At 56.3% G+C, this 16,362-nt stretch overlaps 1 protein-coding gene across 4 annotated transcripts; it reads left to right on the top strand.

Annotated features, from left to right (window-relative positions):
* Positions 1–3,506: 3,506 nt before the first annotated feature.
* Positions 3,507–16,039, top strand: FNDC4 (fibronectin type III domain containing 4). 4 transcript variants are annotated; one of them, XM_075415177.1, is made up of 6 exons: positions 3,507–3,681; positions 9,157–9,268; positions 9,793–9,997; positions 10,916–11,005; positions 12,158–12,291; positions 14,296–16,038. In XM_075415177.1, exons 3-6 carry the CDS (start codon positions 9,808–9,810, stop codon positions 14,329–14,331), a joined length of 450 nt encoding a protein of 149 aa, XP_075271292.1. In that variant the 5' UTR covers positions 3,507–3,681; positions 9,157–9,268; positions 9,793–9,807; the 3' UTR covers positions 14,332–16,038. The 4 variants fall into 4 exon arrangements, with proteins under 4 accessions (XP_075271292.1, XP_075271291.1, XP_075271290.1 ...); XM_075415176.1 differs by having other exon boundaries at positions 3,513–3,681; positions 9,153–9,268; positions 14,299–16,039; XM_075415175.1 differs by having other exon boundaries at positions 3,513–3,681; positions 9,153–9,268.
* The last annotated feature ends 323 nt before the right edge of the window (positions 16,040–16,362 follow it).

Here is a 16,362-nt window from a genome sequence, read left to right as displayed (position 1 = left end):
GCATCCTTTACTGCAGCGCTGGATGCACAGGGGATAGCTCCAGCGAAATGTGCATGCTGAAAAGACACAGTTACTAGGTATTTATGCTATGTTAACATACATATTCGTTACATTTCCAAGAAATGCTTATCATGTTCATGGTTTTTCCGAGAACTCATTAGCATATGTTAATGTCCTTCATGCATGTTTGTTGGTGACTCTTGGTGGTTGTCAGGGGTCTTCAGATGAAGGCTTGTACTCTTCATCATGGTGTCTGCTGGTTGACCTTTGCTTTTGCAAACTCAGTTCTGAGATCACGTATACCATGTCTTTCAAGGATGCTTTGTTCCGGTCTTATGGTCATCTTGCAGCCTCCTTATCTCTGTAGTTTACACATCTGCTCTCCCAAGGCCAAGCCGCCTAAATGGATTATTCAGGAGTGTCTTATCTTACAACTGTCCCAGTTATTCACAAAGAATCAAGACTTGCTTTGGTTGTGCAATGGTTCTGACAACCGAAAGTGGTAACTTTTACCTACATCTGCTACATCTGTTTGCTCCATTCACAGGTATCAGTACTAGCGAACAGGGGTGCAGCACAACAAGGCATGACAAACACAGAGAGGTGGGAGGGATGGTTGGTGGGCAGAGCACCCTGGGGGGACGGGCAGGGGTGAGTCGAATGGCCCAACAGCATTTACAATGCCTGCTCTGGCAGGCAGCGAGAGGAACCGAAGGGAACTGAGGCAGGCTGAGGCTGCAGGGCCTGCAGCCCAGGCTGCAGAGTTGAAGATGAGATCTCGAGCCTGCTGCTGGATTTCCCCACTGAATTCCAAGTACAAGGCACTGCAAGGCATATAATACAGTTTAGATGTATTAGTTTAGCTCTTAGTATTAGTTCCTGATTTGTGATTGCAAATTTAATTTTTCCTGGATAAAACCCCAAACACTAAAATGATGATAAAATATGTGTGTTCACCACCACTAGGCATGACAATGGCCTCGCTTCCCAGGACACTTGCCTGCATGTAGAGCCTCCTGTGCTGATGGCCCCCCTGTTGGGTGCAGGCCCCTCCTTAGACGCAGGCCCCTCACATCATCTGTATTCTCAGGGACAAACTCTCCAGCCCAGTTAGAGCCATCGGTCAGTGGCCAGAGAAGAGGCCATATCAGAAAGCAACATAGGGCTGTGCCATCACCTCCTCAGCACACAGAGGTAAGGACTGGTCAGGTCTCCCCACAAGCTGGAGAAGCCACGCTTGCTCCGCTTACCAGGCCTCATCTCACAACACCTCGGAGAGGTCTCCCACCTCCTGGATTGCCTCCTCCATGCTGTCCAATCCCTTGCCTGGTGCTTCAGCAGAAAGCACCATTACTTTAGCACTGAAGCCCCTGCAACTTCACCAGCCCCAGGCTTCTCTTAAATCTTCCAGCAGCTGCTACCTGTGTCTTGCTTTTGCCTGCTGCTGGGCGGCTCTAGCAGCCTTCCATACTGTGCTGTGCCCTGTCATGCCATGCCATGCTGCGCTATGCCGTTCCCTGCTGTGCTGTGCTGTGCCCTGCCGCACTGTGCCCTGCTGCACTGTCACATGCCCGGCTGTGCTGTGCTGTGCCATGCCATGCCCCAGACCACCACGCTGTTCCCTGCTGCACTGTGCCACGCCATGCTGTGCCGCATCATGTTGCATCATCACCTGCCATGCTGTGCCATGCTGAGCTATCTGTGCTACGCTGTGCTGTGCCACACCATGCCCTCCCCTGCCCAGCTGCGCCTGGCTATGCCATGCTGTACTGCGCCATGCTGTGCTGAGCCTTGGCCGTTCTTAGTCACAGTGCCCTGCATGCCTGTCTGCTTCTCCAGTTTGCCCTCAGCAGCAGAGCGCTAAAGAGCAGAGAAGGTCCCACAGGTAAAACCCATTATGCCCAACATCCTGTAGCTCCGCACAACACCTGTTTGGTTAGACTGAAGGCAAGAAGGGACACCTGAACATTGGCATTTACAGTTAACCGCTGCCTGTGGACTGCAACGCGGAGCGGCTGGCCCTGCAAAAATCACTGCGCCCAAGCCTGAGGGAGCAACAGCCTGGACTATGATGAGGACGGAATTACCTTCAGGATAGTCAGCATCCCAGAAATTCATAAAGATTGCTCTCAGCAATACTTCGAAGTGTCACTGCCTCCATTCAGACTTCTCTAGCAGTTGAGCAAGGCCCCGGGTTTGGACATAGGTCTGCAGCACAACGGGGCAGAAGGGAGGCTGTCCTGGGCTGGCTGTCCCTGTTACCAAACATTCAGGTGCCATAATGCAGGAGCATCTCCAGCTGCAGCTCACTTCCACACATGCCTGGCAAGACCCCGGTCCCCAGGCACAACTGCTGGGGAGCTGCTGGTGCCAGCTCTTGCCAGTGGCCCAGACAAGCCCCTGGGGTGGCCGTGGTCAAGTGAATATTTCAAGGATAAACTCGTTAATTGAGAACAACGCAGATGAGCAAGGACCATCAGAGTTACACTGAAATGATTGGGCTAGTGGGCGACCACTCTGCATCCGCAGCTCCGTGGGTCAGGGCTTTCACCAGTACCACCTACACCTGTGCCAAACGACTTAGTGTTGTGGTGTCCATGTCATGGAGGAATGAAACCCAAGAAGGATGGGACAGGTTTCTCCCATATACCTTCCAGGACCCTTCTGCAGCACGGCCTAGAGATGCACAAGAACCCTGTGCAGGAGAAGGAGGTGACTGGTGGCCCCCTCTGTCTGCCACCGCTGTGTGCAGAAGCACGGGCAGGGGCTGCGTGGGGCAGGACGAAGGCCCTCGTGCAGCGTCCTGCTGTGAGCACAGCAAGTGGACAGCCACCGCCAGCCCAGCCTGAGGCTGCCCGGCATGGCAGCCCTCCGGGTCCCTGGAGACCGACTCCATCCTCTCGCACCGTGCCTGGCCGCTCTCCGCAGGTCGACGCCATCGCGACAGGACAGAGCGTTCACCCAGCCCTGCACAGCACCGCGAAGGCATCTTGCCGCCGTGCGACGGGCGGCCCCCGCGCAGCCCCGCAGGCCGGGAGCGTGGGCCTGTGGAGCCGTTCGTGGGTGCGCGGGAGGGCCCCGGCGGGCCAGCCAGCGCGCGGAGGGACGCGTGAGCGCGGTGCACGAGGGGAGACCGCACGGGGACAGTCGGCAGCGGCCAGGCACCGCACGGGGAGCAGCGCGGGTGGCGGCGGGGGCACGGCACGGGGCGGGGGCAGCACCGGCAGCCCCGGGGCGGCGCCGGCGGGTCGGGCGGGACGGCGCGGGGGCGGCGCGGGTGACTGGGGGTGAGGCGCGGGGGCGGTGTTGGTGATTCGGGGGATGCGGCTCGGGGGCGGTGCGGGTGACTCTGGGGGTGCGGCTCGGGGGCGGTGCGGGCCGTCTCGGGGTACGGCTGGGAGGCGGTGCCGGAGTCGCTGCGGTGCCGCTCGGGGGGCGGGACTGGGCGGAGCAGGCCGGGGGAGGGCCAGGCCACCGTTCCGCCCCCCCCGCGCTGCGGGCGGGGTTCGGCCCCGCTCCCTCCCGCGGCGCAGGGAGCCGGGCCGGTGCCAGGGCTGCCGGCCGGGCCGGGGCCGCAGTCCGGGCTGCCCCTACGCCGGCCCGCCGCCATGGCCCGCTTCTCGGCATTCCTCAGCCCCGTCCTGGTGCTCTTCAGCTGCGACCTCTGCCTCGTGCGAGCCAGTAAGTGCGGCCGGGCCGCCGGGCCGGGCCGGGCCGGGCCGGGCCGGGATGGGATGGGATGGAATGGGATGGGATGGGATGGGATGGGATGGGATGGGATGGGGCGGGACGGGACGGGACGAGACGGGACGGGGGGCCGCGCGTCGCCCCGCTCGCTGCCGGGCCGCGCCGCTCCCCGGGGGCCCGCGCTGCCGCCTGCGGCGGGGCCGGGCAGGGGCGCGGGGCTGACTCTCCCCGGGAGAGGGACCGTGCCGGGCGCCGTCCGGGGCCGTCCGCCGCCCTCCGCCGGGCCCAGGCATGGGGCGCCGTGCGCCGGGCCCTGCTGTGGGCCGGGGCCCCTCGCTGGACCCTCCCACCGGCCCTCCCGCGTCCCCGACGAGGCCTTGGTCGCGACCCCCTGGGGCCTGGCCCCGCCCCCTCCGGCCCCCGGGCACCCCCCGGGGCTGCGCCCGGTCCCGGAGCGCCGTGGCCGCCGAACCAGCAGTGCCTTCGGCCGCGTCGCGTCCCGTCCCCGTGGGACGAGGTGCCATCCCGTGGCCGTGCTGACGTCCGTGGAGGGCTCCAGGCTCTCCCGGGGGCACCTGGAGTTGCCGCCTGCGGCTTTGGCTCCCGAAGCCTCCCGCTGGTGCGCGAGGCCTCCCCGTTTCCCCTTTTTGCCCCTCGCCACTGAGCCGCGAGTCCCGAGGGTGTTAATGCCCCTGGGCAGGGGTGCTCCGACGCTGCAGGCTGCGCCGTGAGCTGGTCCCCTGCTGACAGACGTTCCTGCGTGCCTTCCTGCCTTGCTTTCGCTGGGCTGGTGTTCCCTATGACACCGAGGTCTGTCGGCACCCAGGGTACCTCTGTCCTTTCTTCCCTTGACTCGTGTGAATGACCCTGTGTCAATGGCAGCTTTCTGCTGTCAGTTTGCCCCTTATCAGGTTACTGATGTGCTAAATTGATATGCGAGTATGAGACATGTTCTGATGTGTTCTGCCATGTTTTCAGTCTCCTTGCAAAATATGTACTCCAGGACCTGACAGATTCAGGAAGAAATGCAGTCAGGGTTGTTAAAAAGGGGCCACTTATTTTTAGACGTGCAGTCTGATGCTTACCTCTCTACTGCAGGGATAAGTTGGGCAAACATCTGGGTGCCCTTGAGCAGCAGTCCCAAGGGCACAGGGCAAGTGGCAGGTGAGGTCCTCTCTTCGGAGTCATAGCAGGATGGGGAGGGCACCGATGGGGTTGTGCCCCATCCCAATGCAGCGCCACATCTGCCGATATCACTCCTGAGAGGCTTCTGTCTGACCTACAAAGCCAGTTTGCGTGGCAGATCTAGTCCAGCACTCAGCTGCCCACAGGTCAGCCCTCCCTGCTGCCCAGCCTCAGGCTGCAGTGCTGCTGGCTCCAGCACACAGGGCCAAGTCTTCCCACCTCTTCAGCAGACCTGAAAGGAACGCACTGCTGTAGACAGGACAAAAGGGTGTGCCAGGGCTTAAGTAAGTGGTTGCTCTTTCTGTGGTGGTGCCCATTTCTTAATATGGCTTTAATCAAAAGTGAAGCTGGATAACTTATAAATGATGCAGAATCATTAGTCGTTAATGCATTGGGCGGAGTTTAACTGTGGCATGCTTTTCCTTGGAGAGCCCAGCAGGGTGTTGGAGCATCTTGGCTTTACAGGAATGTTATTAATAGTTGGCGTCAGAGAGTATGTTTTTTGGAGCCAGATCTTTATGGCAACAGTTCTGGCATAAAACTGCTCCGACCTCAGCTGCAGAGCAGACTGGAGAATGTTAGGCTTAATATGGGGATCATACACAAAGCTTTGTGTATGGGGATCATACACTGTGTGAGCAGTCCTTTGAAGGTCTTGTCATAATGACTTTCAGTGAGGTCTCATCTTGCATGTCCTTGGGATTAAACATTGCCCTGTGTTTCTAGGGTGAACTTCTCTAGTTTTGACTTCTGAAACTTCTTGTCCTGTCTCTTCCCGCTAGGCATGCAAATCCCATGAGCTCAGAAATGTCTTTTCTGCAGTTTGCTGAACTGCAAACTGACCAAGGGACACATGTTTTTCCAATGAAGAACTGCAACCTAGACACCTTCAGGTCTCACTGGCACACAGGTTCAGGTCTGCTTGCCTGAAGCCTGCACAAAGTGCGTTTACGATGCGTGAGGTCTGAAGTGCTGACTAGCCATGCGCAATGTGGGTCTGCTGTGCCTTCATGTGCTCTCACCCTCCCCTCTCTCCGTTTGGGATATTTGGGGATTGGCTCTAGGTGTAATAGCCAGTCATGCTGGCTTTGAGTATACTGTCTTTGCAGTTTGATACCAGGTTAGTATCCCCCCCCCGGGATGCCCTTCTGCTGCCAGTGAGTGAAGGTCCCTATACAAGGCCTGTGCAAGCTCTGGCCAAGTATGGTTCAGGCAATACTGTCAGCCCCATGTGGACACAGCAGCGTGGCTCATGATTCAGTGCAATACTCTTGTTCTCAAATCAGAGTGACTCAGCCCCAGGGCCATGTCTCAGCATCCCCAGCCCAAAAACCTGGGCTGGGCCAAGCTGGGCTCTCTGCAGAAGCCTAGAAAATTATTGTGCAGAGCAGGAAACCTGCTACAAGCTCCATCCACAGACTTCTGTGTTGCAGAGATGTCAGACCCTGCCTTTAATTTCCTCACATACACTTAAAGGTTGGGAAGTTCAACTGCCTGCTTTGGCTGTGTTCAGACCTCTTCTCATTCTGTTAGATGTAAAAAGCTGCCTAATTTATTACTGTAGATGTATCCTGTGAAGCACCAGGTTCCTGCCAGCTGGCAGGGTCTGGTCCCATCCATAGAACTAAACTCATGAGTTCCAAAGAGGGGAGCACATTAGTGCTGCCTACTGGGAGTGGTTCGTGGCTGGTGCTAACTCCTGAACCACACCCAGGAGTGGTTTGAGCACATGCTGGGTGGTTCAGACCAAAGCAGCTCCCAGGACCAGTCTCTGCCACTGGATTCCTGGGGTGTTCCTGATCTCATTATATTTTCTGGCATAGTAGTAGTCTTGGACAACTATTCTTCTTTTGCCTGCAGCCTAGCAGAAACATTCAGCCTACCTCCACACTTTGAAATCCTTCTGCCTGGGACAGTGCAAGGGATTGGTTACATGGTACCTGACAGGGTGCTGTCTACACCTAAGCTATTAGTTGTGCAACTAACTTGCACACTGGCCATGACTGGAGCAGAAAAACAGACCACATCTGTGGGGAGCTGATCTCCTGTGTCAGTCCCAGTCAGTGGCCAGGGGACTGCAGCTTTATTCAGCCTGTTTTGCTGTCAGCGTGTGGGAGACCGGGGTGTGCAGATAAGGACGTGGCTCAGAGACTCCCTCTTACAGATTAGAGTGATGAACCAGATTCCTACTGGCAAAACTCTAAGGAGACACATTTTTCATGGGATAAAGGGTGTTCAAGTGTATCTTTGAATCCTTTCCAGTTTTCCAGCCTCCTGTTCTGAAAGAAAAGGCGCAGCATCCTGGAATGTCCTTGTTCATGTTATCTTCAGTGACTGTATCTCCTGGTGATGCGTCAGGCTTCTGTTGAGGACACAGCCCCAGTGTCTCTCTGAGAACAAGTTTTCTGGGCTCTGTGGGTGACCCTCCTATCTGTTTTAATTGCTCGTGGCAGACAACAAACCTGTGTGGGAATCACAGCCTTTTCTTGGTTTGATCTGGAGCTGGGGACATTCAAATGTGAATGGATGTATTTAAATAGCTGACCTGCAGAAATTACCTTTCCTTGTCACTCTAACTGTGGTTGTTGTTGGTGTTATGGCTCTCTTTTTTTCTTGTACTTAGGTGCCCTCTGGGGCTTTTTTCTACCTGTGTAAATCACAGCATTGAACTTGTGCTACACAAGCAGCTTGTAGAATGACACTGTCTTGTTTACAGGGAAAGAGGATACATGAACAGCAGCCTCAGTGTCTTTCTTCATGCGCTTCTGTGTCTAATTTGCAGACAAAATTTGGCTTTATATGCAGGTCTGTGTACCTGTGTAGGTTCTTGCCATATGCTTAGTGCTGTGAAATCTCAAAATGGTGATGGTGCAGACCGTGGGTCAATCAGGCCAGCTTTCTGAAGGATAGCAGTGGCTGTGTTGCTGCCAGCTTTGCAGCCAATGGCATCGCACTGCTGGGAAAGTCAGCTCTGCCTTCTGCATTGGGCTTTCCTCCCCACTCTAGAGTAGCGAGGAATGCCAGGCAGATGAGATGGCCAGATTGAGTTGCATAGTGTGTTTATTCCAAGCTGCCCCATTTTTCTGTCACAGTTGATATATAAATACTGTGTCTGGGCTGCTTCCTACGCAGTTCTGGGTGGTGTGCCAGGCGTTCGTGATGTGCACATCCACAGGGCAGCCCCAGAGCTTAGAGGAGCCTGATTTTGCCGTCACAGTCTTGTTTGAAGAATTCCATTAATGTAGGATTTGTTTGGACTTTCTGGACCCTACAGAAACATGGGACTTCCCTGCCAAGAATCTAGTCTGTGCCCAGGCTGTGCAGAAGCGTGTCATGCCAGGCAGCCCTGCTTCTGCTAGTGCTGGAGCTGAATGAAGTAAACTCTCCAGCAGATGAACATCTGAGCAGCAGTGAAGGTACCTCAGGTCTGCAAGCAGCTGCCCTCATAAAGAACTGATGGGAATGTCATTCTCCTCTCTGATAGCAGGGTGTCTGCAGTGCTCTGAGACAGGCTGCAGGGACTTTTCGTGTGATTTGGAGCTGCAGAGACTGGTTAAATTGCCACAACAGTCTCTTAAACTCTGTTTCTTTTTTGCTTAGGACAGGCCTTCATGCATTTCCCATTTCGATGTCTGCAAGGTGGAAGGAGCTTGCTGGGGGCCCTTTGTGTCTTTAGCTGGGTCTGACAGCCTGAGCACGTGGTCAGCATTGCTAATCGCTTTTATGTGGAACATGTATTATGAGCAATGGGCTATGTCTGCCACTGCAAGCAAGCCCTTTAGAGAAGAGTCAGTCAGATGCCTCACGGGCTTGTCCTCCTTCCCCTGCTGTAGGACACTGCAGAGGGTGAGGTGTGCAGTGAGCACATTTCTCACCAACAGCCAGGCAGGGAGGAGTCCTGGCCAGCGAGCGAAGACTGCCAAAGCCAGCAGGTGCCACAGAGGGGTAGCTGCACAAGGCAGGGAGTAGCTCTGTGCCTGCACATACACATCCACCCCCCCTTCCCCCACAGTGGGCAGCTGCCCACTAGCCCAGAAGCACCATGCCATGCATGCGTTGCTGCTGGCAGGGGCTCAGCCGTGTGCACCTGCTGTGCCGCTCCTGTCGTCGGGACAGAATCACTGGAGAAGCTGTTCCCTGTAGCCCTGGCCAACGTGCTGCCATGGGCAGATGTTGGAGAGGTCCCCCCATGGTGGTGTGCAGGGGCGAGTGCCTGTTCTGAGACATCTTCTTTTGCCTCTTTCCTGTGCCTTGCCTCGGTCCGTCCCTGGCTCACCCAGACAGGCCACCATCCCCTGTCAACGTGACTGTGACGCAGCTGAAGGCAAACTCTGCCACAGTCTCCTGGGACGTCCCAGAAGGAGACGTGGTCATCGGCTATGCCATCTTACAGCAGGTATCCAGGCTCTGTCCCCAGGGGGCTGGGGACCCCTCTCACTGATTACCAGCATGCTCCTATGTCAGCCCTTTTGCTGCAGTTTGGAGCTCCTCTGGCACCTGCCTGAGGACACCTCTGCTGTTGAGCAGCCCTTGCCAGGGCTCCCTGTATGAGCTGTCCATCCTGGTGGGAGGCAACAGACCTTGGGCTGCACTGGGGTTAGCTGTCCCTCCAGTGGCTTCCCTGCAATTTCTCTGGATAAGGATGGTGCTTCAGCCATGACATAACCCTTCTTTGCTTGCCTTGCTCCACCTCCACAGCCCCAGATGATGGTGGCTTCTCCAGAGAGGCAGCTGGCTCTCAGGCCACACAGGGATGCCGCATAGCAAAGTGCTGGCCAGCCTGGCCCACCCCAGGGGTGGATGATTGCCCGGGAAGGGAGGAGTAAGGGCAGTGTGCCCAGCACAGCTCTGCAGACAGGGGCCTGTGCCTGGTGCAGCTGGGAACAGCCTCCTGGGGATGACAGCTCTTCACTCTGGCAGCGGCAAGATGGACAGATGCAGCGCTTCATCCGGGAGGTGAACACCACCAACCGGGCCTGCGTGCTGTGGGACTTGGCGGAGGATGCTGATTACATCATCCAGGTGCAGAGCATCGGCCTGTATGGAGAAAGCCAGGCCAGTAAGCGTGTCCACTTCCGGACCCTGAAGGATACCGACCGCCTCCCTTCCAACAGCTCCAACCAAGGTGAGGCAGCGCCTTCCAGCTCGCCCAAGTCCCGCTGGTGGGGCCACACCTGGAGGTCTCCACAGCACACGGCCAGGGATCCAGCAGCAAGTGAGGAAGGTGCTGCCCTGTGCAGCAGGCTGCTTGGGACACACAGAGTCATAGCAGGTAGCAGGGTTGTACAAGCTGCAGTTGTGTCCACTACGGCCACGATAATGTCCCCAAGCCCTAGTTTACAGCCCTCCTATTCCAGGTCTTGGCACCCTATTCAGCTAAGTAGGCTGTGGCCAGGACAACTGCAGTGGCCTGCTCAGCTGCTGCCCATAGGAAGCAAATATTGAATGGTCTCTCAGATCTCCCAGCCTGCAAGCTACCGAAGGACAAATGACAGAACCCCACAGTCTCCTTTCCTACTCATATCCATGTTGTGCCTTCTTGCTTTGGGGTTGCCTACATGCTGGTCCATCAGAGATGATACAAGAATCCAAGAGAGATGATGCTCAGAGGGGGTCCACTGGGCATGGGAGTCTGCCGCCCACACTGGCCGTAAGAGAGGGACTTGAGAAAGAGTGTAACAGGGCAAGCAGATGGCTAACTTTCCTCAGAACTTTTGTGTTCATCTTAGGACCTTTCTAACCTGCCCTGGTCCCTACGTAGGGAGTAACCTCAGTGATTACTCCCATGCATTGTGTAGTTCCTACATGAACCCAAACAAGCTGTTAGAATCCCTAACTGCCTTTGGTAGCTAGAATGGTTTATCTGATGCAGGAAAGCCACAGGCTGCATGTCCTCTCCCTAGCCAAGATGTCCTAGACCTCCCCATTGTCTAGGGGAGGTGGGCCTCTCTCCTCTGGAACTCCTCAGATCCTCAAGTGTTGCTGATCTTGAAGTAGGTTGTGGTATCTGCTGCCAGTCCTGCCTGGGTTCTCTTCTCTGCAGGTGACATCACCATGGAAGGGCTGGACAAAGACAGGCAGCTGCAGACAGGCGAGATTATCATCATTGTGGCTGTGCTGCTCATGTGGGCAGGTGAGTGCCACAAGCAGCGTTCTGGCAGGCTGGGGCAGAGGTGCAATCCAGGGTCCACAAAGAGTGCTGGAAGAGCAGGAGGCAATGTGGGACTCAAACAATACAGGATTACAGGGTGGGAGCATCCCAGCTGACACCAACTATCATGTAACTTTGTCCTTAGCTAGCTTGTCTGACATTTGATAACATTGCTGCACTGGCTAGTAGTGGTTGTACCTCAATCTACTAAACCTGTGAGGTGGGTGATTTGCTCCTGTACAGCACCTGATTAAAGCCAGTGTTCTAGCAAACAGCAGGTTTCCCTGGGAGCAAGGAAGCCTAGGCGATAGCAGTCAGCTCCTGACAGGTTACATGCAGCTGCTGTGAATGGGAAGTAATTTGTCCTCTACTCCCTTCCCAGTAAATGTGGATTTGCTAATGGCATCTTGCAAGAATCTCTCTTTGTCCTGGCCTTGAACACTTTTCTAGTTCACTGAAAGAAAATACAAGATGGCTGCTGCTAGCTTACACCTCGTGCAGGTTGGTGTGTCAGAGTGCCAACAGGGAGAAATTGGGGCCAGTCTGTGGGTGGCTGTGATAACGCACTGTGGTTTGAATGGATCCAATACACCTAATGATTACAGTTCAAAGCATTGCTTCAGAGCCCGGTGTCCAGGTTCCCAAGGTGTGGGACGTGTGCTGCGTGAGATGGGTGCTGTAAAACCATGACAGAATGATTGATTCCACAGTCAGTCAGTCAGTTTGCAAGACAGGACAAAGCCAGAGGCTGGCTTTTGTGATGGTCACAGGCACTTCACCAATAACTTTAGTGCCTTGCTGGAGGCACTCAGACACCCACTCAACTGCTCGCTGACCTCAAGGGCTGGCCCTTTCCAGGTGCCTCAACATTTGCCTTTGGCCTCAGAGCCCCGAGCCATACACACCTCATGTGTGCCCTGATGGCTTTAGCTGCGTCCGTGTCTCAGCTGCCCAAGGACACTGGCCTGACCACACATGCAGAGGCGCCTAGGGTGGTCCAAGCTGACACAGGTGGAGAATGTGGGTGACCAGCACCCCAGGGTGCCCTGGGCCTGACTGCTCTCCAGCTGGGATGTTGTGGGGAGGCAGAGGGCAGCCAGTGTGAGGGAGTCCTCACCCCCTGTCTTTCGGCAGCGGTGATCGCCCTCTTCTGCAGACAGTATGACATCATCAAGGACAACGACTCCAACAACAACAAGGAAAAGACAAAGCCGTCCTCAGAGCACAGCACACCAGAGCGACCGAGTGGAGGGCTGCTGCGGAGCAAGGTGAGTGGGGAGGGCTGGTGGGAGGGATGGCATGCGACATCTGCTGTGGCTTGCTGCCTGGACAGGTTCTGGCTTTCCCCGGAAACAGGAACACCCGAGCTCATGGTCTCACCCTAAAAACTGAGGGGTTTTAGGTGCAGTGAACCCTCGACTCTCTGGGGCAGTGTGTGTGCCCCATGAGTGACTGCAGGAGAAACACTGGAAGACACAGCAGGATATATTGGCTGGGATGGTTCCCACATTGCAAGGTGGTACCTGCTCTCACTGTAACAGCCCTTTTACCATGCCCCCCCCAAGGCTGCACCTCTTCTGCATCCCGTAGGCAGGTCTGGCTCCTGCCTGCTCAGGAGCAGGAGGTGGACAAGCTGGGCAGCTGTTCTTACGGTTCCTGCACTGGTTTATCACTGCTCGCTTTCTGCCTTCACTGGAACCCCAGAGCCGCTTCCCCACCCTAATGGAGGTACTGTGCCGGGCTGTGGATGGGGAGGGAGCAGTACTTTCATCTGTCTGTTCCTGCAGCACCTAACACCTCTCCTTTTGTTACTTGACAAAGACAGTGATTTATAACCCTGATGCACATGTTCTAGCAAGACCTTGCATTACGTTTTCCCTTGTGTCTCATCTGCCTCCTCTATCAATGGTGGGAACTCTACTCACTGTGTTGCATAACTGCCCCTCTGCTTCCACGTCTTGGTTTCCAGCAGATGTCAGGAGCAGAAACTTGCTGTTTGGACTTCAAGGCCCCAGTTCTTCTCCTCCAGATTTTCCAGCTTCCTGATTACTGCTTGCCAAAAAGATCTCTCCTCTTAGATCCCCGCTTCAGACTGACCCTGCTCATACAGGGCTACAAAGGCAGGTGAAAAGGCCTGTTCTTGCTGCTTGTGAAGTTCACCTGTACAGGGCTGATACCCCTCAGTTGGTGTTTTTGCATTCACCATACTCTTGGCATCCTTGCAGGTGACAACACTGCAAGTTTATTCTTGAAGTCCTTCATTTCAAAGCTGGGAACAAGGTACAGGAAAGAAAAAGCTCTGCATTCACTTCCCCTCCTGGCTTCAGGGCCAGGCTGCTGTGAAGTATCAGACAATGGTGCAGCTCTTGATCTGAGCCGTGTTGTAAAGTGTGGTCATTGGGATTCTTGCCTTCTGCACCCTACTTAAGAGTGCAAGTGCTCAGCTACAACACACATGTGCAGCAACCAGGACCCTTCCCTTCCCAGCACCTTCTCTGAATTCACATAGCTGCTGTGCCCTTCAATGAACACATTCCTTTTAGCGTAAAGGAAAGTGCCTGCTCGTGCTTACAACAGTTTATGAGAAAATCCACCTCACCACCCACAGCCTTTAGTTTCTTGGCACACGCCAGAGCTGTCATGAGGGGCATGGCAGTGAGACATGCCTGGAACTCAGCAGGTCTCATCTGTTCCCCCACCCCGGTCATGCCATGCTTTGTGGAGTCTCTGCCCCATGGCTCCTACCCCCTTGCGTACCTTTTGTGCTCTGACCTGGCACCTACCTCCTGTCCAAGGGCATCAGGTGTAGCACGGCAGCCACTAGGGACCAGAGAGAAGTCACCAGACATCTGCAAGCCTTGGAATCTGAAGAGTGTGGGGCAGCGGGGCTGGTTTCACCCAGGAGTACTGGGGCACAGCAGTGGGCAGAAAGGCTTCCTGGGGAGGCAAGTATGTGAAGGGACTCACCTGGAGGGAGGGCACCAGGTGATGCAGCTGGGCTACCTGAACCTTTCTGCCAAGAGAGCACATCAGTGCAAAAGGCCTGGGTTTCATGGTTGGCTCCCTTGGTCTCCTGAGGGAGATGCTGAAGCCAGGTCTCTGCTGCAGCTTACCCACACCTCAGCTCAGGGCAGAGGGCTTAGCGGCAGCCCTATTGCAGAGGAATTCCGCTGGTCGTGGTGCCTGCCATGGGAGGCTGGGGGCTCTGCTGTGGGGTCTGAAACCCCGGGGCTTAGCAAACCAAGGTCTTAAAGCAGATTTTTCTCTCATAGAAGAAGTCTCCCTCGGTCAATATAATCGAGGTGTAAGTGCAGCACCAGCTCTGCGTCTGGGGTCCTGGGCGTCCTGCCAGAGCCAAAGCAGGCCTTGGAAGAAGAGGCAGCACCAGGTGCCTGGCCTGGAACTCTGCATGCGAAGATCCGCGTATCAGAACTTACGCTTTCCCGAGGGCGCCTGTCCAAGGATGTGCATGGAGCCAGCTCCCAGCCGTGCATGCCGTGCGCGGCCCTGCCCGTCCCGCATGCCTGGCCCCGCTCCCCTGCCACGGTGGCGCGCGGAGCTGAGAGAGGGTGGGAGGCCACAGCACCAGTCCAGGGGTGCAAGCCCAGGGGAGCAGAGGGGCTGGTGCGCTGGCTTGAGCGGAGGCACCATCCCTGCGCTCGGGCTTCGCCAAAGGCCTGGGGGCAACCGTGGGGCGCCGGATGCCTGCCTGGCAGGCAGCCTGGAGCAAACCTTGCTCTCAAGCACGGTGCCTGGGCTCAGAGGGCTGCCTGCGGAGGGTGGGAGCTGCTCCCCTTTTGGCCCTGAGGCTGAGGGGATGGGGCAGTGCAGGCATTCGCCCCAGCACTGCCAGGGAAGTCGTGGCTGGGTGGCAGGAGGGTTTGTCTGTGGAGCTGGGCCCAGCGAGCACAGATGAAGAGTGGATCCCTGCTGGAGAACGGGGCTCCACTGCACCCCATCGTTGCCCTGCAGGGGCTTCAAGGCCTGTCCCTGCTGCAGGGGACAAAGACACAAATGAGCATGAAGAGCTAGTGCTGCCACAGTGCCTGGGTGGCCTGCAGAGTGTGCGCAGCCAGGGCAGGGAGTGCTGGTAGGAGGCCATTCTGTGGGGTGGTGCGAGCCCCACAGAGCTGTGGGAGCAGGCAGTGCCAGGGCATGGCTGTGGCTTTGCCGTTTCCCTAATAGGGCTCAGTCCTGACACATTCAAGCTGTTTGTGGGGGGAGCTGCTGAGCACCCTGTGAGCAGTGCGATGCCTGTGCTGCCTGGAGGAGATAATGTGGTGAGGCCCAGCAGGGTCTCAGCAGGCTCAGCAGGATGCGCGCTGCAGAGCTCATCACTGCTCTGGGGACAACCCCAGCTTCAACAGCATCACATCACTCTCCTGGCTCCTTCTGTCTTGCGGAGGTATGGTCACTGCTGATGCTCCTGCTCCTGGAGCTGGTCCCGTGGCCTGCAACACGTTGGCTAATGTGACACAGAGCTGTTAGAAAGGGCTGGCCCTGAATGCCCTTGAATGGTCCATGGTGGACTGCTGATTTGTTGCTATGTGCCCAGTCTGCCTGCTCGTGCGAGGACAACATAAGCCATCTACCACCCTGGGGCTGGTGAAGTGGTGATGTCTGGACTGCTTGTTAGCTCCCCAGAGCCTGCAGGCAGAAGTCTCTCACTGGGTATCTGCACTGCTCTGTGTTTGAGGCTGAGGCCATGCCCTGGCATGCCCTCTTGCCAGCAGAAGGAGGGAACAGGGTGATAGAAGGAGGCTCTGTGCTTCAGAGATGGCAGCTGGTGCCCTGGCTGCTGCTCTCCCTCCATGCTCTGCTCTGCGGCCCATCACTGAGCTGGGGTGCTGGCTCTGCAGCCCTGGACTCAAGCATCACAGGATCCAGTGTCTTCCAGGAATAAACCTCCCAGTAAAGCACTTTCAGGACTCTTTGTTCCAGGTGCTGCTCTGCTCTTGCTGCAGGACTAGGTGGGGAAGGGACAGGATAAGCGACTCTCTGTGGCAGGGTCTTTTCAATAAAAGCATCCTGGCTCAAAGGCAGCATTGTCCCTGCAGAGTTGCCGGGGCGGTGGGGGGGTGTGGTGGTGGTGGGGGGGGTGGTGCAGGCGCGTGCATGTGTGTACCAACACTTCTTGAACATGTATGTATGGCCCTTAGAAGGAGACCTGCAGGTCCTCTAAGATCGTCTTGCACGCCTCTCTGGCCCTCGAGGGAGTGCCAGTGTTGCATGCTGGGCCATGTCATGCTGGTAGATGAGATTCACAGACTGTCCCACTGAGGATGGCATCACAGCTGCTTTCTCTGCACAAACCAGCCAGGCTGCAGAGAGACCTCGGC

The sequence above is a fragment of the Opisthocomus hoazin genome, chromosome 2 (assembly GCF_030867145.1).
Source record: "Opisthocomus hoazin isolate bOpiHoa1 chromosome 2, bOpiHoa1.hap1, whole genome shotgun sequence".
In the NCBI taxonomy this organism is placed as follows: Eukaryota; Metazoa; Chordata; class Aves; order Opisthocomiformes; family Opisthocomidae; genus Opisthocomus; species Opisthocomus hoazin.
This window is presented reverse-complemented; position numbering and strand designations above follow the sequence as displayed.